The following is a 26,813-nucleotide window of genomic DNA, read 5'->3' on the forward strand; positions in this document are numbered from 1 at the left end:
GCCAACATGGTTGAATTGTAGAGTATGAGAAGGGGAATACTATGATAGGAAAGGTAGGTCAGGGCCAGGTTGTGAATGCCTTTAAAAGATAAGAAGAGTTTATATTTAACTATAGAAGTGATATATGGAGTCATTTGAGTTCATTGAGAATAAAGATGACATGATCAGACCTCACTTCAGGAAAATCACTTTGACAGTTACATGGAGAACAAAGTAGAAAAGAGAGAAATTTGAGGCAAGGAAACAAATCAGGAAGATAGCCCATGAATGAAGGAACAGAGGAGATATCACGAAAGTAGAAGCAATATAATTTGGCAACTGATTGCATGTATGTGGGGTAAGGGATAGGAAGGAGTTCCACATGATACCCTAAGCTATAAACCTAGATGATGAAGTATAGTAGTATCCACTATGGAGATTGGGAATTGCAAAAGAGAGTTGTATTGGAAGGGGGGAGGGGCGGAGAGGAAGAGTGGCAGGAAAGATAATGAGCTCAGTCATATCATAGGGAAAGAGGAGTGGTATCAACTCAATTCTGCCTCTAGATCTCTCTAAAATTTGACCTAAAAGAATCAAAAGAAACATAAAAAGGTAAATATGAATGAACAGTTATAAGAAATTTAACAAGGTCAACCTGTTTACTTTTTATATGGGGAAAATATTATCTGTAACTCTTAAGAATGCTATCATTACTAGGGGCAGAGAGAGCACACATAGAAGGCTTGGGGTTGAATTGATTTGGGATGATCCTAAAAAAAATAAAATTGGGAAGAGAGAGGCAAAATGGAGCAATTATATAAAGGAGTTGTGAATGGAAGAACCATTAAAATGGAGAGCAGGAGGGGGTGGAGGGCTGGTAGTGCTGGAACTTTATTCTCATAACTGAATTAAAGAGGAAATAACACATACATCTAGAGAGGTAAAGTCTTCTTAACTTACAGAGAAATAGGACAGTGAGGGAACAGAATAAGGAAGGGGCTCTTAGAAGGGTGTGCAGATCAAGGAATAGGAGGGCAAGGCAATAAGACAATGGAGGGACTTTTAGAAGGGTGTGCAGATTAAGAAATAGGAGGAAGAAGAGAATAAGGAGAGACTCGGAAGAATGGGTAGATTAAAAAATAGGAGGGCAAAAAGGAGATAATAAGGGAGGAAGTCTTAGAAGGGATACAGATTAGCGATCAGAAATAAATTAAACATTTGAGGAGGGACAGGGTAAAAAGAGAGGGAGAGGAGGATTAAACAGGGAGGAAAAAGATTTTTCTTCCAAAAAAGATGGAAGGAAATGTATAACCAGGAATTACAGCTCTGAATATGAATGAGATAAACTCACCCTTAAAACAGAAAAGAGAGAGCAGAATGGATCAAAAAACAGAATCCAACAATATGTTGTTTACAAGAAACATATTTAAAAATTAGAGACACACATGGAGTAAAAATAAAGGGCCAGAGTAGAATTTATTATGCTTCATCTGATGCAAAAAAGGCAGGGATAGCAATCGTGATCTCAGACAAAATTAAAGTTAAAAATACTCAATTAAAACAGATAAACAGGGAAAGTACATTATGTTAAAAGGTACCACAGATAACGAAATAATATCAACACTAAACCTATTTGCACCAAATGCTATAGCATTCAATTTTTTAAAGGAAAAGCTAAATGAATTAAAGGTGGAAATGGACAGCAAAACTATAATAGCAGGGGACTACTAAACTCCTTTTATGAAACAAATATGATGCTGATACCTAAAACAAAAAAAGCAAAAAAAGAGGAAGAAAATTATAGATCAATTTCACTAATGAATATGGATATAAAAATCCTAAATAAAATAATAGCTAGAAGACTTCAATATATCACAAAGATATATAGATGTATAGATATATATTGCCACCAAGGAGAGTTATACCTGGAATGCAGGATGGTTTAATACAAGGAAAACTGTTAACATAATTGATTGTATCAGTGACAAAAGTACTAAAATCATATAATTATATCAATAGATACAGAAAAAGCTTTAGACAAAATACAACTCATTCCTATTAGAAACACTCGAAAGTATAGGTATCAATGGAGTTCTCCTTAAAATGATAAGAAACATCTACCTAAACCCATTAGCAAGCATTATTTGTAATAGGGATAAACTAGAAGCCTTCTCAATAAGATTAGGAGTGAAACAAGGATGCCCATTATCACCAATATATTCAATATCGATTTACATATGCTGGTAATAGATTTTGAGTTAAGAATTCACTATTTGGTAAAAATTGTTGGGATAACTGGAAAGTAGTCTGGCAGAGAGTAGGTAAAGACCAATATCTTACATTATCATTTACCAAGATATGGTCAAAATGGATACATGACCTTGTCATAAAAGGATATCATAAGCAAATTAGAAGAACATGGAACATATTACCTCTCAGTCTTATGGATAGGAAAATTTATGAATAAACAAGAGATAGAAAGCATTATGAGGTATAAAATAGATAGTTTTTATTACATTAAATTAGAAAGGTTTTGTATATATAAAACCAATATAGCCAAAATTATAAGGAAAGCAGAAAACCAGGGGGAAAGGGAAGAATTTTTAGACAGTTTCTCAGAAAAGTCTCATGTCTCAAATATATAGAGAATTTTGTCAAATTTTTAAGAATGTGAGTCATTCACCAATTGATAAAAGATCATAGGACATAACAGTTTTCTCATGAAGAAATTGAAGTTATATATAGTCATATGAAAAAAATGCTCTACATTATTATTGGCTAGAGAAAAACAAATTAAAGCAACTTTGAGATATCATCTCACACCTATAAAGGGAAAATGACAAATAATGGAGGAGATATTAAAAAAAATTGGGACACCGATCCACTGTTGGTGGAACTGTGAATGGATCCAACCATTTTGAAGAGCAATCTGGAATTATGTCCAAAGAGTTATAAACTGTGTATACTCCTTGACCCAGTAAGACCATTTATTAGGTCTGTTTCCCAAGGTGATAAGGGAAAAAGGAAAAGAACATATATGTTCTAAAATGTTTATAGTAGCTCTCTTTGTGGTGGCAAAGAACTGAAAATTGAGGGGATGCCCATCAATTGGGGAATGGCTAAACAAGTTGTGGTATGTGATTGTGACGGAATACTATTATCCTGTAAGAAATGAGGAAGAAGTCAATTTTAGAAAAACCACAGAAAGAGTTGCAAGAAATAATAATGAAACAAGCAGAACCAACTAAATATTGGCTATAGTAATAGCAATATTGTTCAAAGAATAACTGTGAATGACTAAGCTATTCTGAGTACTACAGATATTCAATCAACTACAAAGGACCTATGAAGGAAGATGCTATAGGGTGGGAGACAGCTTGAAACTTAAAATGTAACCAAAAAAATTTAATTAAAAAAGATTATTATTTAAACTTTTTTCAATAAAAATTTACAGGGTAATATGGCAAAGGAAATCAAGTTACCCCATAGCTTCTAGCTACACAAATTCCATCATTTTACAGGAGCATAATTCTGGTAAAATGCACAAAGCCTATATTACAAAATTGAGAAATGGCACCCAGTGGAATAATATTTTTGCCTAGTAGCTTCTACTAACAAATATGAAGAAATAATTACTTTAATCACAACTTCAGTGTTGTATATGTGTGTGATGCGTGTATGTGAAGCATCATGTCAACACCAACAAAGATATGTCTCTCACAATGAGCATTAAATCAGAGTATTAGAACTTTGAAAACTTCCCACATCTTAATCTATCATATTTAATCTATTTAGGAAATGCCAGATACCTCATGAGCTAAGGACAAAGGATATAAAGAAACTAGTCCTTGCCCACATGAAGTGTGGATTATACTGGAGGGACACAGCACTTACTTGGAGAAGTATAAGATGATTTAAGGGGGAGAGAGTACCAAAAACAATAGGGATCATGAAAATCTTCCTGTTGGACAAAGTACCAAAGTTGAGCTTTGAAGGAACTGAAAGCATCTCTGAGGTTGAAATGAGAAGCAAACCCATTCCAAGGACAGAGGGCAGCCTGCATAAAGGGCCCTTGCTTGGGTAAGAGACTGAATGTCAAGTTTAGGCACCAGTCCTTCAGGCTGAAATACAGACTATGTAAAGGAGAGTCACGTAAAATATACTTGAAAGAGTAAGCTATTTCAGACTGTGAAGGACTTTTAAGTATCAGTCTGAAAAATTGGCATTTTACCCTGGAGATAGTTGAAAGCCACTGAAGACTCATTATCAGGGAAGTGCATCAGTTATTTTTGTGAGAATTTAATATTTATGTGCCATCCCATAAACCAAGGGTGGGAAACCTGCAGTCTTGAGGTCACATGTGGCCCTCTAGGTCCTCAAGTGTGACCCTTTGGGGAATGAATCCAAACTTCAAAAAACAGTTTTGAGATTTGTTCTGTGAAGTTTGGATTCATTCAAAGGGTCATACTTGAGGACCTAGAGGGCCACATGTGGCCTTGAGGTCAAAGGTTTCCCACCCCTACCATAAACCAATTTCCTATCTTCCAATTTACCAACCATCATATCCCATTTTTATGTATACCTGGTAGAGTTTTAGATTTGCTCTTATTTTGTATTTTCTCCAAGTTGTCTGAATAACTCGAGCAGCTCGAGTTTCTTTTCGAAGATCCAAAAGTCTTGCACAAAGAAATGACAAATAGGTAATAACAACCTAAAAAGAAAACATGAGAGATTATCAGAAAAGCCTAAAGATTACTTAATATTAACTACTGAATATTTAATTAGTATTGAAAATACCATTTACTTACCCTCTCATCAGGAATTGTATTAGACATGTCAGCATGATGAATCATGGCAGGGATCCCACCTAGATCTCTCACTGCAGTGCTGACCAACTGAAAGTTTTTTTTCTCATTGTCTAGGAGTTCTTTGTATAACACTGAGCTGTTTGTTGCTATGTAGTCCAAAAAGAGGCAAATTAGAATGACCACAATACAAAACTGTTTGACATAGCAAAGAAATCATATAAAAGACTAACCATGATCAAATACTCCAAAACAAATATCCAAACCACTTCCATCAGATTCAGAAGATGAATTTAGTGCCACTGAATCAGTTTTTGTATATTCCACCGTTTGAGTGGTACGCTGGCATATTGCTTCAAAAGGTACATAGCAAGGATGATAGTAATGAATCAGATAACAGAGTACTCGTCCATCTGAGAATGACACTGTAAAGTTTTCTACCTGATTGAAAATTTAAAAGAAAAATTCAGTTTATGTTTTTAGGTTATTGAAAATGTGTTATCAATGACATATTTTAACTGGCCTTGAAAATTGTTGCTTAAGAAAGCTGGATTTCATAACAACATTGCCTCTGGAGCTCTATTACTTAGAAGAAAAGTAGGAAATGATCAACAAGTTTTAAATGTTATTTTGTAGAAACTAAAACTAAAATGACATAACAAAAAAACCCTGTAATTTAATCTAATACTTAACTCTTATTCACATTCTCTTTAACTCATTACATTTTCTTTATTCTATATATATATCCAAGTATATTTTTTTTAATTTTTACAAATGCAGACCTATTATTCCACTGGAGTAAAGATCTCCAAAAAGAACCCTCTCTACTGAAACATATAACCCATTTACAATCGAAAGTTAGAGTCTGCACAGGACAACAACAGATTAGATAACTTGTTTATGGTCATAAACATATTTTATTCAAAAGGCAAGACTTCAGCTCAAGTCTCCCTGACTCCCTATATTTACAATACCATACTGCCTTTCCCATTCACCAGGACTTTTTTAAAAAATTACTTTAACTTTTAAAAGATATACTTACAAAGCAAACAATATCTGCAACAGGTGATTAAAAAAAATACCAAACTTTAACACTACTTTGTCATAGTTTAAAATGAAAACTAATTGGAGACACAAATAACTAAGCATCTCTTCCTCTAAAACGTTATAAAAGGGTTTTGTTTTTTTTTTTGCCATTTGGGTAATAGGACACATGGCCCTTACACAAAATCTCTCTGTGTGTTTTATATATGTGAATGTATATAAGTTATGACCCATGAAGGAAAAGTGCCCAAATAAAGAAACAGATTTATATACATCAATGTATAAACATAGCTCACCTTAGGAACAAAATCTTATTTGAAGATTGAAATTTTGAAATACTAGACTTAAACATACCTTAAACAAAGAGAAAATTTATACTTTAAAAAGAAATGAAAATTTTAGGTGAATATACAAATTAACTTACTTTGTTGCTATAGAATGCACAAACAGCATTTACCCAATCCATGAGTAACTTTACATTTTCGCTATGGTGTTCCAAGGAAAAACTACTCCGTCTACTTTTTTTCACATAGGTCAGGCCATTAGGATCTGATGATAGTGCAGTAATTTTTCTTTTTAGGTTTAGCGAATGCCTTAAGAATACAATTTCTTCCTTTAATTGGTCTAAATTAAGCAAAATGTCCACCTGAGAGAACAAAGTTACCAATAAAAAAAGACTTAATTATATATTATGGTAATCTATAATTTTTAGTATAGAAACTAAAAATTCTGACGTCTACCTAAATATACAATATGATGAACTTAAAAAAATATCCCCACAACCATCTCTTGAAATTTTATTAAATATAAGTGGCCAGAAAAGACTGATATGTTCCAAGAGAAAAAGACAAATTATTAACATATAAGCAAAGTACTACACTTCCTTCCTACCCCCACCCCCCTTTCTGCTGCCCTTCCTCTCATACACACAGAATTAACTAGCTCCAGGAAAACTGTTTTAAGTGAAACAGTATATAAGTTCATAAGTGAAACTGCACTATAGAAGTTAACTTCACAGCAGTAAAGCATTTCCACTAAATGGAAATTTTTTCCCATAGTCCTAAAATTTGAAGCATAAAAATGTAATATTAGTCTTTATGAAGACTGGGAGTCAAACAGCAATTAATAAGGAATGAGCCAGGCTGGGACAGGAGGGGCTGCAGCAAGTACATTCTATTTCAGGTATGAGAGGTAGCACAGATAAGTAAAGTAGAAGAAATATTATAATTGAAGTAAGATTTGAACACAAGTTAGGACACCAAGAGAAAAAATAGGGAGGGAAAAAATAACAAGCAGAAAGAGCAAAAAGGAATTTTTTTTTAATGTAGCACTGGAGAAGATAGTTAGACCATGATTTAAATCTAGGAATGACAGGCTCCTAGCCAGGGATGAGTGTTCCTAAAAAGAGAGAGTAGCAACATACTTGTCTGTAATCTTGTACATCCAATAAAAATGGTTTTAATCTAAAAAAGCAAAGATGTCTGACTACTAACAATGTAGCAAGTACAGCAGTAGAAACTGACCAAAAATTCACAGGAGACAAAAACAAAGAATCATAAAGATCATCACAAGGCCATCAGTTTAGATTCATAAAGGACCTTAGAGGTCATCTAGCCCAAACCACCCACATGTAATTTTAATGGAATCTGAAGATCTTCCACTTCCCTTTGTATTGGCAAGTAAGCAGGCACTTAAGTACCTTGTTTCAAGTTAACACCTTGTTTAAGCTATTTAATTAACACAGAAGTAGTTAACACCTTGGGAGGAAGTTGCTGATATAACAGGAAGGGGCAGAACAGGGAGGAGCTAATTCGTATATGAGGAAGAGCACAGGCTAGACAGACAGATTTTCCTGGGGTAAGCATCCTGGAGGCAGAGAAGCTGCTGGGGGGGAAGGGAGGGATTTCTCTCAGTGAGCATCTGGGGGCTGGAGCTTCTGCTGAGACCTTTCCTCTGGGAATTTCTCCTGAGAACTTCCAAGAACCAGGCTGAGGAGCTACTGTGAGTGAGAGAGAAGGATCCCTGCTTGAGGGACCCTGTTCTGTTGTGAAGGCATGGGAATGTGGGTGTTTGCTGCATTGACCATGTGCACCAACTTCGTGGTTACTATAATGACTTTGACTTTCTGGTTCTGGGACTCGGTTTTCTGGTATTTGAATAAAGGCTTTGGTTCTCTCCTCCATGGAGAGAGTCTGTTTTTTGTGATTCACAACTATATCAGCATATTCATAACTACTGTAGGTGTTGTGAATATTGCATTATTGTTACACCACACAAAAGGAGAAACTGAAATCATAAAAGTTAAATGAATTGTCCATGGTCACATACATAGTAAGTAGTAGAGTGAGAATTTTAACCCAGCAGGACTGATTCCAAATCCAACTTTTTTCAACCCCCCTGACCTCTGACACATACATACAGAGGCATAAGAAATGTCACTGGTATATACTACAGACCAACTGGACAGAGAAGAGGAAACAGATCAAGATTTTGGGAAAGAGATCCCAAACTTGTCATGTAAACATGGCACAGGAGGGATGGGAGGGTTTCAGTTATATGGGTGTATGCTAGATGGTTCATTCTGCTCAAACCAGAATAATTTATCACTTAACTTGGCCTGGCTTTACAGCCATTTGATTCTTCTAAGGGTACAAGAACCAAACGGATTCTTATATAGTCTGGATCTGATTTTCATTCGTTTCATCCAGGGCAGTAAATGATGGTAATCACTTAGGTGATGAAGGGAAATAATCACTCTATTTTGTACCTTTTGATAAAAGAAAGTAAAACCAGGAATGATCTAAAATGGAATCTAAAGGGAATAAGAGATTTCAAAGGGCTCAGAGTACTAAAATTCCAAAGAAGCAGGTAGTCCAAGAAGGACGGGAAGCTCTCAAAAAAAATGAGATTCTGTAATAACAGTTCCAAAGAGAGGAAAAAGGGGACTTTTCTAAGTAGTTATACTATAGGAAACTCAATCACAACCTGATTTTGCCTTAAAAAAAATCCATGTACAGAAAATAGGGCAGACAATGAAGGATGAATACAAAAGCATGGCTTGGTCTATAAGAATAACAGAAGCACTATACTTCAGAATGAATTCAAAGAATCTCAAGGTTGGTAGAGTTGTTAGGTAGTTGGAAATAATCCAGTACAACTCGTACCAAAGGAAAATTCCATTTTTCAACTAATAAGTCTTTGACTGAGGTAGCTAGGTGGCTGTAATGTTAATGAAATAGGAAGACCTGGGGGGCAGAGTCAAGATGGTGCAGTAGAAGCACGACATCTGAGTGGCTCCTGCTTCTGCCTTCCCCAATCAATGTAAAAAGGGGACTCTGAAGAAACTTTGGAGCTGCAGAACCCACAAAATTAAACAGAGAAGCTAACCTCCCGCTGAGAACAGCTTGGCAGGCCGGCAGGAATCAGCCAGCACAGTGCTCTGGGAGCAGAGCCCAGGCCTGCATAAGCCAGAGGCTTTAGCCCCAGGGCGGGCCTGACCAGCCACAGGCAGGAGGGACACCAGATCAGCAGCAGCGGTGGCTGTTTCCAGATTTATCAACACATAGATGCGAAGGACAAAGTGAAAGGTCAGTGCAGTCTGGACTTTGGGACCCAGTAGGTGGGAGTGAGTGGCTTTTGCCCCTGCGGCGAGAAGCCCAAGACACCAGCACAGCCAGCCAGCGCCATGTGGCAGCCTCAGCTCCTGGCCTACAGAGTATAGAGGGACCAAGCAACAAGTCTGAGGGATAATCACTCTTGCTTTAACCTGCTTGGATCTGGATTTCAGTCTAGGGTGGAGGTCTTGGAGTGTGTGTCCAGCTTGCCAGAGTATGTGGAGGCCTCAGAGAGGGCACTCATCTAATACCTCCAGCAGCTGAGAAAACCCCAGCATTTGGGACGAAAGCTCCCCTGTCTGGTGGCAGAGTCCTACTGTGGCAAAAAGCCCAGGGGTCAAGTGACTGAGGGGCGACATGACCAGGCAAAGGAAACAAAGCAGACAGAAGATTCCAACATTAGACCTATTTGTGGGACAAAAAGGAGCAAAGCATGGAACAGGAAGAAGACAGTGAAGTCAGAACTCCTGCACCAAAAGCTTCAAAGGAAAATATGAGCTGGTTACAGCCACAGAGGACCTTAAGAAGCAGATAAAAGAAGGGAAGGAAAAATTGGGAAGAGAAATGACAACGATGCAAGAAAATTATGAAATGAGAGTCAACAGCCTGACTGAGGAAAATACCACCTTAAAAAATAGACTAACTCAAATGGCAAAAGAGGCTCAAAAAGGCAATAAGGAGAAGAATGCCTTAAAAAGCCAAATTTGCCAGATGGAAAAAGAATCTCAAAAGCTCACTGAGGAGAATCATTGCTTCAGAATTAGATTGGAGCAAATGGAAGCTAATGACTTTATGAGAAATCAAGATGCTGTTAAACAGATCCAAACAAATGGAAATAGAAGGCAATGTGAAATATCTCATGGGAAAAACCACTGACCTGGAAAATAGATCCCAGAAGAGATAATTTAAAAATTATTGGACTACCTGAAAGTCATGATCAAAGTAAGAACCTAGAAATTATCCTCCAGGAAGTTCTCAAAGAAAACTACCCTGATGTTTTAGAACCAGAGGGCAAAATAGAGGTTGAAAGAATCCACCCATCACCTCCTGAAAAAGATCCCTAAAAGAAAACTCTTAGGAATATTATAGCCAGGTTCCGGAATTCCCAGATTAAGGAGAGAATATTACAAGCAGCCAGGAAGAAAAAAATGAATATTGTGGAAACACAATCAAGATTAAGCCAAGATCTGGCAGCTTCTACACTGAGGGATTGAAGGGCTTGGAATATGATATTCTGGAGAGCAAAGGAGCTGGGATTAAAACCAAGAATCACCTACCCAGCAAAACTGAGTATCATGTTTCAGGGGAAAATATGGTCATTCAGTGGAATAGATGACTTTCAAGCATTCTTTTTTTTTTTTAAAGCAATTGAGGTTAAGTAACTTGCTCAAGATTACACGGCCAGTTATTATTTCTGGGTGTGGTGCTAAGTATCTGAGTGCAGATTCGATCCCAGGTCATCCCGACTCTGGGGCCGGTGCTCTTACTCACTACACCACCTGGTCGCCCCTACTTTCAAGCATTCTTGATGAAAAACACCAGAGTTGAATAGAAAATTTCACATTCAGATACAAGAAGCAAGAGAAGCATGAGAAGGTAAACAGGGAAAAGAAATCATAAGGAACTTATCAAAGTTGAACTATTAACATTCCTACATGGAAAAACAATAATTGTAACTGATGAAACTTTTGTCAGTATGAAAATAGTTGAAGGGGATAGAAATATATATGTCTGTATATGAAGTTATATGGGCATATGAATACATATGTGAATGTGTATATATATGTTTACAGGTATACATAGATAGAGGGCACAGGACCAATTTAACAGGAAGGGGTGATACTCAAAAGGTCAAATTAAGAGGTGAGAGAAGAATATAATGAGAGGAGATGGGGAGAGACAGAATGGGGTAAACTATCTCATGTAGAAGAGGTAAGGGAAAATGGTTACAATGGAGGGGAAGAATAGGAAGGCAAAAGGGAATGGGTCAACCTCATTTCCATTGAATTTGGCTTGAGGAGGGAATGAAATACACACTAAATAGGGTATCTCACCCTCTAGGAGAGTAGGGGGGGAAAGGGATGAGAGGGGGGATAATGGAAGGGAGGGCAGTCTGGGGGGGGAGGTAAGTTGGAAGCACCCACTTTTGAAAAGGGATGGGATCCAAGTAGAGAACAGAACAAGTGGGAGGTAGGATAGGAGGGAGGGAAATATAGTCAGTCTTTTACATTATATCTACTATGCTATTGTTTTGCATTAGCTACACATGTACAACCTATACTAAACTGCTTATCTTCCCAGTAAGGGTGGGTGACAAAGGAGGAAGGGAATGAATCTTTAATTCAAAGTTTTAAAATCAAATGTTTAAATATATATATATGTATACACACACACACATATACATACACACACACATACACTATTATTAATACTATTTTACATGTAATTGGGAAATAAGGTATACAGGCACTGGGGCATAGAGATCCACCATGCCCTACTAGAAAAGTCGAAAGGGGTATGGGAGAAAATATGGGAGAGAGCACATTGGAGGAGGGGATATACTGTGGGGCTGCTATTTTGGGGCAATGGGTAGGGGAAAAACGGGGAGAAAATTTGTAACTCAAAATCTGGTGGAAATTAATGATGTAAATCAGAAGTTAATAAAGCATTTGAAAAAAAAAAAAAAAAAGAAATAGGAAAACCTTCCTGGCCTCTTAATGGCCCATGTAATCTGGAGCTTGAGTCACATGGAGCAGGAGGAGTTGGCCCAGAGAAGCAGAGAGCACAGGGCAGAGAGCAGAGAGAGAAACAGCTTGAGTGGGCAGAGGGAAGAATTTGTCTAGGGGAACTTGTCTGTGGGGATTCCTAACAGAAAGAAGGCTTAAGATGTCTGAACTCTCTGGATTAGTGTTGAGTATCTGGTTAACTCTTACCTCCTGGTATCCTAATAGTGATGTTCCAAATAAATATTTTGGTTTTGCCTTTGAGGAAGAGAATTTATTATATTTTGTGCATCTACCCTGGAAATATATATGCATATTCATAACAACTGCTATCTGTATTGCATTGGTGCTACAAAAGCACAGATGAGTCAGGAAGATCTGAGTTCAAATCCAGCCCCAGACACTTAATTGTTATTTCTCCTTGGACAACCAATCCCGGGTCTCCTGACACGCTCTTACTCACTGCGCCACCTGACCATCCCTTTTACAGGGGCCATATTTTGAAGGTAGCTCTAGGTAGCTAGACACTTTCTCTTTACATGAAACCTAAATTCACATCTTTGTCAATTCCACCAGTTGTATCTAGTTCTGTCCCCTGGGGCCAAAAAGAACAAGTTGATTTCCTCTTCCAGGTGAGGGTCTTTCAGATCCTTAAAAAGAGAAACTCTGAAGTTGATTTGTTGTTTGCCAGGCAATGCAACTCTGTATGGTGACTCACTCAATGTTTTTTTACTCAAGGAAGTGAGGGTGAAAGGACACTTAGAAGGAACAAATTAATAAAAAGAATTTACTGTTACTTGAAAATTAAAATAAACCATTGAAAAGGATAAATAATGAAAGTAAGTTTGAGGGAAAGAAAGCATTAAAAATTGGGGTAAATGGGTAGGAAATGGCTCTTGAGCAGAAATGTGGAGCGAGCTAGAAAAATGAAAAGGCAACAAGCGCAATGTGCGGATTTAGTTTGCTTAACTATGCATAAATGACATGAGTCTGGTTTTTCTTTTTCCTTTTACCAGTGGAAAGAGGGAATGGAGGAAGGAGAGAAATAAATGCTTGGTAATTGGGGGGAAGAGATAGGAAAGAAACTGAGGAAGTTTTGCCTATTTTTTTGAGGAGGAAATTAGCAATTGTCTTCAAGTGTTAAGAAAATGTCTCAAGTGAAGGAAGATTAAATTTGTCTTCTTGGCTTTACAGAATAAACGATGGAAAGAGGAAAAATGGGTAGAAATATTGGATAATCAGATTTACTTTGATCTACAGACAATTTCCTAACAATTAAAGTGGTCCAAAAGTGGAGAGTGCTGTCTCATGAAAGTAGGGAGTACCCCTTTATTGCAGTTTTTTTTCCAGTAGATGCTGGAAGACTGCATGTTAATACTTCTGTAGAAAGGATTCTTTTTAGGTATTAGTGAAATGATCACAGGATTCCCTTCCATTCTAGACTGTGTGCTTTTATTACTCCTACAAGGCTAAATCTTAGTTAACTTGAACGATAAATTTTAAAAGCTGTTTTTACAGTACTGCAAAAATGTATTAGATTCACATTACCTGAAAAGTAAGTACTATTTTCCAAAGTAATGTTAGAGTTCGTTCTCTGTGACTGTCCACAACATCCTTAGACTGAATTGTATTACCTGTAAATGATGATAGCCAGAAAAGTTATGCATAATTTTTTCCTGAAGGAAATACAAACTTAAACTCTTATGTAGCTATTACCTTGCTCATCATTCAATGGAACTCCATATTCCTTCAGTACCTGAAGAACAATATCAACATTGTGAATCTTCTGAAGGCGACTTATTGCAGGAATCCTGAGGTTTTTTGAAAGGTTCCAGTTCTTTGTGAGAAGCTCCATGGCCCTCCTATCAATGATAAAAAGGACATTCACCATTAAACTATATATATGTATTTTAAAGGTAGGCCATGTTGTAGTTTTTTAATATGTACTTCCACATATGAGATAAAGTGCAGGAAAACAGAGTGTTGTTTGTTATTGTTCATCCTTTATTCTTTTGGGGGGGGGGGGTAGAAGGCAAGGCAACTGGGGTTAAGTGACTTGCCCAAGGTCACATAGCTAGTTCAGTATCAAGTGTCTGAGGCCACATTTGAACTCAGGTCCTCCTGACTTCAGGGATGGTGCTCTATTCATTGACAACTGGTGATGGCCCAGGATGCACAGTGTTAAACTTCAGGCTGAACAGAGCTGGGTTCAGCTTTCACCTCCGCCACTTCCAGAACACTCTAAGCAAATCACTTAAACTCTATTTTCTTCATGAAAGGGGTCATTGGACATCCTGAAGTAAAAAGACCAAGGTTCCAAACCCACTTCTGTTGCTAACTACAGGCATACTTTGGGGCCAATCACTTTTTATACTCTAAGCCTCAGTCTCTTCATCTCTAAAAGGCTGGATTAGATGGCATCTCAGGACCCTTTCAGCTTTCAACCTATGATGCTACTTATTTACTAAGTCACAGATGGGACTAAGTCATGAACAAGTCCTCAATTTCCATCAATGATGGAGGTGTTTCTCCAACCTGACAAAATCAAAGACCCTTAGAGGAATCTAGGTGGCACAGTTGAAAGGGCACTACATTTGGAATTAGGAAAATCTGACTTCGAATCTGGACTCAAGCACATAATTATTAGCTCTGTGGCCCTGGGCAAGTCACTTAAGCTTTCAGTTCCCTCTAAAATGCGGAGAATAATAACACCTACATGCCAGGGTTGTTGTGAGGATCAAATGAGATATTTGCAAAGTTCCTGGCATATAGTGGCCATTTAAAAAATGCTACTTTCCTTCCTTCAAGTATTCAGGTACACATCCACAAAATTTCTCCAATCTGTCCCCTTTAGCATATGACTGTATCTCTTCTGTTAAAAAAAAAAAAGGCTTATGTGACTCCCCATTAACTTTAGCTTAAAATACAAACTCCATTGAACTCTACTTGACATTTAAAGCCATAAACAATCTGGCTCCATCACATCTTCCAAGGTTAAGTTCACAAATTACTCCCTGGACTTACATTCTAGTCAAACACTCCCTGCTGATTTCCATGCCTTGAGGGTGGAAGCCTCAGACTTAGAACTTTCTGCTTTCTCAGCTCCCACTGTCAGAATCCCTCTACCTTTCTTTAAAAGTCTCAACTCAATAGGCCCCTTCTGACTCCCCCATGTAGGAGGGTTAATGCTGTCATTTGGCACAGTGGATAGAGCACAGAATCTTAAGAACAATTCAGCCTCAGACACTTGCTAGCTGAGAAACTCCCCCCAAAATCACTTCACCTCTGTCTGTCAGTCTCTGACTGTTAAATGGAAATAATACTACCATCTACCTCACAGGGTTGTCACGAGGACCAAATGAGACAATAACTTTAAAGCTCTTCGTTCAGGGACAGGCACCTCTACAAGTGCTTCTGCCCCTTCCCCAGTGCTCTAACTCCATTCATGACTTTCTTCTATGTGTAAGTTATGTTCCCACCAGTAGTATAACAACCTTTTTGAGGGCAAGAGTCTGTTTCATTTTTGTCTATGTATCCCTAGCACCTAGCACAATGTTGAGCATACAGCAGGCATAAATGCTTGGTGACTTAGATGGGATTCAATGCCTTCCTCATTGTGTCTCTGGAATATCAATCAGTCTCCCAGTTTCTGGTATTTCTTATCAAGTCATTCTACATAAAAGAACAACTAGGTGGCACAGTGGATAGAGTACTGGGCCTGGAGTCAGGAAGACTCATCTTCATGAGTTCAAAACTGGCCTCAGACAATAACTAGCTATGTAATCATGGGCAAATCACTTAACATGTTTGCCTCAGTTTCGTCTTCTGTCAAATGAGCTGGAGAAAGAAATGGCAAAGCACTTCAGTATCTTTGCCCAAAAAACCCCAAATGAGGTCACGAAAAACTGGACATGACTGAAACACTAAACCACCACAACAAAACATCCTCTACAAAGCAGCTGAAATAATCTTCTGAAAGCACAGTTTTGCATATCACATTCCAATCAAAAATATTTAGTGGCTTCCTACTGCCTCAAGGATAAAATACCTCACAATATGAAACTAACCTGCATTTCCAGGCTTATGTCACATTATTTACCTCTCTGTGCCATACATTCTATCTTATATAGGATACATATCTTACTATACATTATACCTTACAAGAAGAAAACTTTTGAAGGATCCCTTTTATACCCTTAGGTAAAAAGGAAGCCAATTCAATATAGCTAGATGCCATCAGAATGCATGGTCCGTGGCAAAAGATGCAACTTAAATCTTACAGCCCTGGACCAATCAAGTCTTATTGACAGATTCCATGCCTTATGAGGAAAGAGCCAAATCTATAAGAGACCAAGCCACACCTTAGCCCCATTTGCTAACTGAAAGGTTTGGCTCATGTTGTCACCTCCTCTATAATGCTTGTTCTAACCTCCCTACTTTTTTGTTAATGCTCTTTGCCTGCTCAAATGATCTCTTATTTGTTTATTTACATGCTGTACTGCAACCTGCCCAAAGGAACACAAGTTCCTTAAAGGAACGGATTGTTTTCCTGCTTTTGTCTTTGTGTCCCCAAAACTTAGCACAGTGTCTTATCTGCATATATATACACATAGAAATACCTACTTTATGCATGCTAGGTGCCTAATATACATTTGTTGAATTTAAATAGTATATAATTGTTTAACACATATCCCTAAAATTAGATTGCTCTGAGAGGAAAATAAAAACATTTAGAGTGATTTGGAAAAACAGCACTCATTATGAGTCAGACCATCCAATTAGAATTGAGGAGAGATGGCTGACATTAAAAATGAATGTATTAAAGCACATATTAAGCACTTATTATATGCCAAACATGGTAGTAGGTTCTAGGGGTACAAATATAAAGGGCCATCTCTGCTCTAAAGAAGCTTATATTGTAATAAGGGAAAAGACGTGTATAGTGGAGTGGTGTTCAGAGAACAGTCATGGTCCAGGAGCAACAGGGAAGTGCTATGCTAATTCTTTTCCAAAGGCAAAGGTAGTGTTGATTAATTAAGAGTTCTCAGAGCAAGAAGTAGTAAATGAAGGTGGGGTAACAAAAATATATGAAGACTAATAATGCCCAAATAATCTCCACAAAATTTCTCTAACTAGAAGCTTATAGGGTTCCAAGAGGAAAATTAGAAGGTTCAGAAATTGGCTTCAGAATCTTCTCTCATTTGTAAAACTGAATAGATATCCAGGAACTAGGGAAGAGGAACAACAAGAGGAACCTGGAATGGGGGAATAGAGAAGTAGCGAAGGATGCTATTTGATGAAACATCAACATCTTAGTTTTCCCATCAATAAAATACTTAACCAGGCAGAAAGAAAGCTTCCTATATATATAGTCTACAGAGGCTAAGTGAGCCAAGAACTTATAAAAACTTAGAGAAACAAAGAATTTAAAAATTCGGAGCTGGGAGGATAATCCTTGGAGGTCATCAAGTCCAAACCCCTCATTTTAGATTGAGAGAATAAGGTCTAAAGAGTAAAAGACATGCCCAAGGTCACAGAACAAATAAGCATATGAGGCAGGGTTAGTACACAGGTCTTCAGGTGCATGATTACAAATCCAACATTTTATCCATTATACCATGCTGTTATGTGAATTTCCACACTCATAATATATAAGGTTCTTGATAAACTATACAGTTAAAATTATATAAGGTAAGTATTTTAAAATGAAAGATGGTTACTCCAGCCTGAGAAGGTAAATGCCAGAAGCACTGAATAAGGTAACCATTGGTCTTCCTATATTTCAAAGATTAAACTCGTGCAGAGAGCTAAAGTTATTTAAAAAAGAAAAAAAAAAGATATAGAAAGTTACTTTAATAAATAGTTCAGCTAATTAAACCTCTATCCTAGAGGTTTATCTAGATTATTATCCAGGGTAATAAGCACTTTTCCCTGACAAAGCAATTTCTGCTTGGATGGAGAATTCTTTGGAGGGTAACATGTTGGTAGTGCCTGTCTTCTAACTTCACACCCTATAGGAGACCACTCTTTTAAAATAGGTGTTGTCACTAACAGGCATTATAAGAAAAGAAAAAGAAGGATGGGGGTCTATTAAGAACCTCAATACATCATTTTTTGAAAAGCATGCGTGCCTCTAACTTTTGAGTGATTCCAAAATAGAAATTAAACCACTGAATGTTAAGACAAAAACCTGAAGACAAATAGAAGAAAGAAATTGTACTATAGTGGAATTGTAGTTTCTGACAGAACTTTTTTGTTACCCCAAATTTTGATTTTGCACTAATAAGAACCATAACTTACACAAGACGAATTCCACATTTTAAGTCCATAGCAAGATTCGTTACAGCAAATTCAAATTCATCAAGTGGTGTTTGAACATGGCTAACAGGTAATCCCAAAAAGGTCAGGTGGCGGGAAAGGTCTCCTTCACCACTAAGGAAGTCTCGTGAAAAAGCCAGAAGAATGTCTTTACTAGCCTGATGGTGAAAAAATACAAATATTTATATCTACTAATTAAAATTTTTTAAAATAATAACATCGAGTTTAAAATTATTGAAAACATGCTGCAAGGTAAAAAATAAACAATATAAGCACAATTTGAAAAAAGCTATCTCATTTAAATTCTAATCATTTGTCACACAATTCAAATCGAAATTGCATTTGGCAGAAATATTACCATATTTCTTTAATGTAGCCTATTAATTAAGTTTTAAAATCACCTGAAAAAATAAACAGTTCAACAAAAACTGCTAGGTAAGCCTCACCCAAAGGACATCAAATAAAGACAAGGTCTTTTGCATACAAAAATTTTTATAGCAGCTCTTTTTGTGGTAGCAAAAAATTGGAAACTAAGATGAGAAATAATTGAGAAATGCCTGAATAAGTTGCAATATACAAATGAGGAATACTATTGTGCTATAAGAAAAAAATCACATGGAAAAACTTGTATGGACTGATGCAGAAAAAGTAAAAGAACCAGAAAAATAATTTGTATTATAACATCAATATTTTAAAAGGAACTAATTTTGAGTACTTTTATGAGCTGATAAAGAATGAAATGAGCAGAGCCAGGAAAACAATTTCTGCAATAACAATACTGTAAAAACAAACAACTTTGAAAACTGGGAGAACTCTGATCAATACAATACAATCACCATTCATGATTCCAGAGGACAATAATGAAATATGCTGTTCACATTAAAGAAAGGTAATAGGTTTAGAGGGCAGAATGAGACATATATATTTGTGTACAGTTCTGAGGTAATTTGTTTCACTTGGCAATGCATAGTTGTTACAAGAAATTTTTTTTTTCCTTTCTGTTTTCAGTGGGATGAGGAATGAAAGAGAAAAATAGGTTTCTATTACTTTTTTTTAAATAGGTGAAAGGGTTCTACAGATATGAAATGCTGCATGCACTTTCAGATAAGCTCACTGTGTGGTTAGTTATAACTATACTTTGCTAAAAGAGATCTCACAAAATTAGAATAATTAAATGTTTATGATATTTTAAGAAACATAATAAGACTTTTTAAAAAGTTAAATAAAAAATAAAAATACAATGATATAGTTTTGCTAAATAAGATGTAACTACAAAATAACAATCAAAATTTAAAATAATTTTCCCACTGATAATTCCCCAGAATTAAATGTCAGCACCAATCAGTGTCTTGCATGCACGATAGCCATTCTGTACAAATTCGTTGAATTTTGACTTCAAACAAAAATTGATTACAAATTACAAGGACTAGGGGCGGCCAGGTGGCTCAGCAAGTAAGAGCACTGGCGCCAGGGTCGGGATGACCTGGATCAAATCCCTTACTCAGATACTCAGCACCACACCCAGAAATAACTGGCCATGTAACCTTGAGCAAGTTCTTAACTCTGACTGCTTAAAAAAAAACCCCCACAAATTACAAGGATATTACAAAGGACAAAGAGGGTTGAAATGGTACATAAATAAAATCATACCTTGAATTCTGCATCTTTACAGAAGAGACAAGGATCATGGTCAATAAGTCTAGATAGTTTAGCGTGATCAAGAAAACAGACCAGTAGCAATAACTTTTTCAAAGTAAACCTAGACAAAACTTCTTCATGTCCTTAAAATGAAACAAAAATTAACAAGTTTGCACAGTGTGTGGTAAAGTACTTAATAAATGTTTTTTGATTGAATGAAGCAGTTTCACTGAAACAGCATCTTAAGTATAAAAATAATTACCATCCCCATAAAGGTGAGGTACAGAAGGATGTCTGTATTCAGCTGCTATATCAGGGTTCCAAAGTAAACGATTCAGAATAAATATGGCCAAACCTGCAACATCACTGTTATTTTCCAAGGAAATCAGTTCTCCAAAAACAGTCTGAAATAAATATTGGGGTTTTATTTTAGTTCTTTTCAATTTGCTACCACTCTGCACACCAAGTTACTTCAAAGTACAACATGTTACCTAACCTATAGCCAACTTTTAATAATAAGCATATCAAATTTTTATAATAATGTATGTATTTCTCCTATCTCCATCAAAAAAAAAATCTAAGTTCAGAGTTATATACCCTGATTTATTGCATGTACTTAGATGAGACCAAATTATGCCATAGGACAATAATATATAATCAAACACAAAACATAACTTTTGGCTAGGTAAATAATTTTAAAAGTATGGAATATCAAGTTCTTTTTTTTTTTTTTTTAACAAATGGAATAGTTCTTTCCAACGAAATCCGAACCTCATATTCTACAAAATAATAACTCTTAGCTTCCTAGGTATACAATAATTTTTATCCTAAACTATTAAAATATTTAAATTATTAAAGTTTCTGATCTATTCAATAATGAATACAAATAAAATACAAAATAATGCATACAAATAAAATACAAAATTTCCCCCCAAAATAAAATAACATACTTCTAAACCTATACGCAGCCACAACGGATTATATGATAACAGCCAGCTGAGGATTTTCTGTCGTTCCCCTGAAATGTTGTGAAAAAGCAAACAAACTTATAAATCACCAAGGTGACCACTAGGACCACAGTTTAATTAATGAAATCAACTACAACTTTTATAAGAAAAGTAAATTAAGAAAAGGACTTATATTTCTATTATAAAATACTTGCAGAGTTTAGCACTTCAAAAAATTAACCATACAGCTTTAAGCAACAAAACACGTTTAACTGAAATGAACATATAACATTGCTAATGATTCATAAATATTAAACAAAGGTTTCTGCAGTCTTCTTACCCACATCTTTCCAGAGATGTTTATCCTTCCGAACAAGTAACCGTCCAGCTTCAATCTCAACTTCTAGTTTTTTAATAGCTTTAACCATTTTTTCTGATGTAAATAAATGACAAGCTTTACGGCGTAACCTATTCAATCTACAACGAGCAGTATATGCTCTGAGAGACATTTCATCTTTTGTAGGTGCTCTTGGAACACTAATTTTATAATGATTCTCCACTCCCAAAAGAAGAGTGACAGCATTTACTATCAAAAGAGAAAGGAAACACATGATTGGTTAGCCTTGTCACAACATAGTTATGTGGGACTTGTGTTTTAATCTTTAAGTAAACTAAAATACTTTTAAAAATATTTTTAGATGTAAAGAGAAATAGCAAACAGTAATTCACAAATAAAGATCAACATACTACAAGCAGTAGCAACATACAGTTTTGCTAGAAAAAGTGTAGTTAGGAAAACAAAAATTAATACAGCAAGAACTATTAGAATGTGATGTTTACTCAAAACAGAACACAGTTTCAAATTTTAAATTCTGCTGTTATTTATAAACACTTAAAAACACTGACTAACACTGAACACAATCTCATATAAGAACCCTGAGAGATGGTCAATATATCTTTGCTTGAACATTGGCAGTAACAGGAAATTCATTTTTTTAAGGAAAGTCCATTTTCTCATTATCCAGTTCTAATTAATAACTTTTGCTTTTACATCATCTTAATTTCCTAAGTCATCTCTAATAACAAATTGTTCTTAAAAGAAAAAGCAGGTCAACAAAATCAATCAACAAGTCAATCACATTTGATAGTTAGGCAATACTCAACACCCATAAGCCCCTACCTCTGCAAAAAGGGAAGGGATATCATTAAGATATCATTTTTCATGAATCATCAAAATTTGCTGTCCTACAAGTTATGTCTATTAGTACTAGGTCTTTCCTTTATAACAATACAAGTTTAAGTAAAAATTTTAAAACAACTATCATGAATCCCTAAACACTTCTCTTTTTCAGGTTTAAACACTTAACTTATCCTAAACCATTCTGCATATGGCATGATTTCCAGAATCCCCACCATTCAGGTTACCTCAAAATATAGGCTAAGGAGTCAATGTTTTTTTTTTTTTAAGCAATTGGGGTTACATAACTTGCTCAAGGTTACATGGCCAGTTTTTTCTGTGTGTGGTGCTAAGTATCTGAGCCCGGATTTGATCCCCAGGTCATCCTGACACTGGGGCCAGTGCTCTTACTCGCTGTGCTACCTGGCCGCCCCAGGTGTCAATGTTAAATGATATATCCATGGACATGCAACTAATGTCAAAGACAAAATTCAAACCCATGCCGCTTCTCATTCCAAAACCAATGCTCTTTGCATTAGCACCACAGGCCCCCTTAACGTTAGAGATATGATTTGACAGGGAGAATATTACCTACCATGAACTAGATACTATTCTTCTATTAAGAAAGACTATGATGGCATTGAGAATCAGTGAAGTTTCATGGATAGAGGGGTGACAATGAAGTGAGGAAGAACTGCATTCAAGTACCAACTCCAGCACATACTACGTGACCTCAGACATATAACCTTAACCACTAAGGTTAACCTTAACTCCTTAACTTCTCAGGCTCCCAGGCAACTTTCTAAAAGTTGAAGTTGCACATCTGCATTGGAAGAAATTTCTCATTTGGAGCCCCTTATAATAACAAACTCAAATATCTACAAAGAAACATCAAAACTGGGGAAGGTGGAAGGGAAGGAGAAGAAAAACGGAAAGGGGTAAGGGAAGGAGGAAGGCGATTGGGGAAGAGAAAGGGAGAGATGGAGAAAGATGACAGCAGGGTTTAGTTTGTTAGAGGTCAAAGTTCACTTTTCTGACAAAGCAAAATCATAAGAAACAGGAGATATGCAAATTCAGAGCATCTCCATCACAAATGTTCAAACAGATCTATTTGTGCCCAACTTGTGACAGAGCCTTCTAAGCTTGTATTGGACTGATCAGCCACACTCACACACAATGTACCTTGCCCCCAAAATCAAGATGTCATTGATCCTCTTTACATGAACAGCATCCTGAGATATCTCAAAAACACACTAAAATTCTGCCTTGTAAATGAAGCCCTTCCTATTCTCCCTTAATGCAAGTGCCTACCCTCTGAGATCATCTTCAATATGTCCTGTATATTATCTTCTTTGAACATGGCTGTGTGCATCCTGTCTCCTTCATTAAACTATGAGCTCCCTGTAAACAAAGACTATTTTTGCCTTTCTTTGTATCTAGGTCATCTGTGTATTTTGGTGTTGAAAAATTTCCCTTAACTTCAGTCAACTAAAATTCATCTTTTGTAGTACATGTCATAATTTGTTATATATTTTCTATTTAAAAATAAATTGTAATAGAATTCTTAAAAAATCTGATGGAAAATTGCATATTCATATTAAAATTACTAATTATTAAAGAAAATATCTTTGAAAACAGAGACATATATGATACTGTTTTACCTTGGGAGGTATTTGCTTTTACAGTTAAGTCATCAGGAGTTAGAATGAAATTTAACCACCATGTGAAGCCTTGTTCCTGCTTTTCTTTCCAGCGCTCATCATAAAACATGTTTCTGGCAGCAAATGGCAGGGGATGCCTAGGAATAACTAAAAATAAACCTTTATTTCATAAAAATGAACATTTTTGTTCAAAATGATATATATGAAAAAGAAAGCAATGAGACTTAAGACATTATATTAAGGAACAAAAATAATCGTTAGTGGGATTATCCGATTCACTGAAAAGAGTAAAAAGGAATGTCAAGAAAAATTGCTGATGTTAAGAACAGTAGAAGTTTGGTTTTTTTTAAAACAGACTTGTGATTTCATCCATGTATAGAGCTCCAAGTAAAGAATTTCCTTTACTAATGCAGAACAAGTGTTCTGCACCTAGGAGTTTTGAAGTTGCCTGGGTAAGGGAGAGGGTGACCTGTCTTTGAGGCTGGTGCTCTATACAGTATACCATACTTCTCTGATAGTAATTCTCTGATAGTCCTTGATGAGAAAATAGGAACAACACTTTCCAATTTTCCAAAACGTGCCAGATTGCACGATTTAGGGTAATTTTCTTCATAAATGATTAGTAGTCTATAGAAAACAATTATCTTAGAATTTTATCATGCACCTAAATCTTTTCTTAAGATAAAACTAACTTAAGATAAAACCTGCCTCAGTAATGAATCTAATTTATCATTATGATTTTAAGAAACTTTCTTGTAAAAATGAATATTTTGTGCAACCCCTCACAAATAATTAGAGACAGCATGGTTTTGGTGTTGGGAGTCAGAAAACCCAAGATTCATGGTCTGCTTCTAATGCATATTAGCTATGTAACCACAGGCAAGTTACTCAACTTCTCAATTTCTTAGGAAACGAAGACTAAATTACATATAATTACTAAATGAGCAGATCAGTGGAAGGAGGGCAGTTAAGTGGCACAGTGGATAGAGTGCTGGGCCTGGAGTCAAAAAGACTCCTCTTCCTGAGCTCAAATCTGCCCTCAGATTAGCTGTGTGACCCTGGGCAAGTCACTTAACCCTGTGTGCCTCAGTTTCTTCATCTTCAAAAAGAGCTTGAGAAGGAAATGGCAAAACCATTCTAGCATCTTTGCCAAGAAAACCTCAAAGAGGGTTATGAAGAGTCAGACAGGACTCAAAACAAGACTGAACAACAATCAGTGGAAGAAGTTTCCATAACCCTAACTTCTCCTACTTCAAAATCCTCTACAACCTGGTTTCCAATCTCATCATTTAACTGAAACAACTCTCTCCAAAGTCATCAGTGATGACTGAATTGGTAAACGGTCTTTTAACTGTCCTTATCCTTCTTTATTTCTCTGAAGCCTTTGACACTAATAATTACCTTTCTCTTCTCTAGCTGTTCATGACACTGCTCTCTACTGGTTCTCCTACCTTTCTGACCACTACTTCTTAGTCTCTTGCTGTACTGAAGGTCAGATCCACTAACTGTGGGTGTCCCCCAAGACTCTGTCTTAGGGCCTTTTCTCTTTTCCTCCTATGCTTTATCACTTGGTGGTCTCATCAACTCCTATTATCAAATGAGATAACAACAGTAAAGCACTTAGTACTGTGCTTGGCACATAGTGGGCAATTAATATATGATTCCTTCTCTCCTTGCCTAACTCCCTTCCTATGGGTTCAATTGCCTTTATACAGATGATTCTCATCTATTTATTCAGTCCAAACCTCTTGATCTCCAATTCTGCACTACCAATGGTCAACTAGACAATTCAAACTAGACACCCCACAGAATTCACAAATTAAAATGGCCAAAACAAAACTCATAATCTTTCCCCTCAAATTCTCCCCTCTTCCCAGCTTTCCTGTCATTACTGAGCCATTATTCCCCTACATACTCAGGCTTTGGAGTCATCACTTGCACTCACCCCACACGTCCAATCTGTGGCCAAGTTTTATTGTTTCTACCTTCACAATATCTCTTGTATACACCTTCTCTCCCATTACACTTATACATTATGGCAAGAAACAAATATAAAATTTCCTATATGACTTTAAAAAACCTTTTAAAACCAGACCTCTTTCTATCTTTCCAGCCTCCTTAAATACTTCCCACTCCATGTAGTCTACAATCCAGTAATACTGACCCTCCTAGGGCATCTATCTCCCTACTTTGTGCCTTTTTACTTGCTGCCCTTCCTACTCAGAATACTGTCCCTCCTCAGCTCTTCCTCTTGGTCTTCAAGACAAACTCAGAACATAGTCCAGTATTTGGAACCTAGTAAGCACTTAATAAATACACATTGACTGACACATCTGAATTTTCTTACATGGATAAAATAACAGGTCTAAAGTCCCACACTTCCCAAAAAATTATTTCAATTAAATTACCTGTCTTTAATGGTTTTATGAAAGTCAAATGGGATTGTGCCACAGCAACAACAGGTTTATTTATTCTGTTGATGACAGAGCCAGAAGTACCACATGCCAAAGAATCTGAAACATATTATTTACAATCAAAGTTAATGACACAATAAAAAAATAAACCCCAAGGTATTTGATTAGTAAGGAGATAATTTTTAAAAATCAGCTAATATGCAGTGCTCTGCAATTACTCATAGTAAAACTTAAGAGTTCCATATTATACTTACCAGTTCAATTTCTCATTTGCAGATTCAGACAAAAACCTTATTGTCACTACAACTACCAAGTGGTAATCACAATCACAAGGACTACTAGCAATAGCATCCCAAAGATACACAAATTCTGAACACAATAAACATCTACTGAGCACCTACAATGTATCAGGCTCTGTGCTAGTTTCCAAAGAAACAAGGACAAAAATGAATGGTCCCTACTCTTAAGCTTATGTTTTACTAGGGACAAACAC

The 26,813-nt window shown here is 36.4% G+C and overlaps 1 protein-coding gene across 2 annotated transcripts in view; it reads right to left on the reverse strand.

Moving 5' to 3' along the window:
• ASPM (assembly factor for spindle microtubules) overlaps positions 1-26,813 on the reverse strand; it is a 75,320-nt gene that overhangs the window by 26,944 nt on the left and 21,563 nt on the right. For both annotated transcript variants that reach the window (XM_069074474.1, XM_069074475.1), the window contains exons 4-16: positions 26,315-26,419; positions 23,907-24,053; positions 21,409-21,654; positions 21,072-21,139; positions 20,384-20,525; positions 20,134-20,264; positions 18,466-18,641; positions 13,882-14,027; positions 13,714-13,799; positions 6,253-6,474; positions 5,018-5,225; positions 4,788-4,933; positions 4,562-4,690 (exon numbers count right to left, since the gene is read on the reverse strand). In XM_069074474.1, coding sequence (XP_068930575.1) covers positions 4,562-4,690; positions 4,788-4,933; positions 5,018-5,225; positions 6,253-6,474; positions 13,714-13,799; positions 13,882-14,027; positions 18,466-18,641; positions 20,134-20,264; positions 20,384-20,525; positions 21,072-21,139; positions 21,409-21,654; positions 23,907-24,053; positions 26,315-26,419 — 1,952 coding nt within the window. The remainder of the gene's footprint in view (positions 1-4,561; positions 4,691-4,787; positions 4,934-5,017; positions 5,226-6,252; positions 6,475-13,713; positions 13,800-13,881; positions 14,028-18,465; positions 18,642-20,133; positions 20,265-20,383; positions 20,526-21,071; positions 21,140-21,408; positions 21,655-23,906; positions 24,054-26,314; positions 26,420-26,813) is intronic.

The sequence above is a fragment of the Petaurus breviceps genome, unplaced genomic scaffold, assembly GCF_028583685.1.
Source record: "Petaurus breviceps papuanus isolate PSGF00001 unplaced genomic scaffold, PetGlider_PUasm1.0 90895, whole genome shotgun sequence".
Lineage (NCBI taxonomy): Eukaryota > Metazoa > Chordata > Mammalia > Diprotodontia > Petauridae > Petaurus > Petaurus breviceps.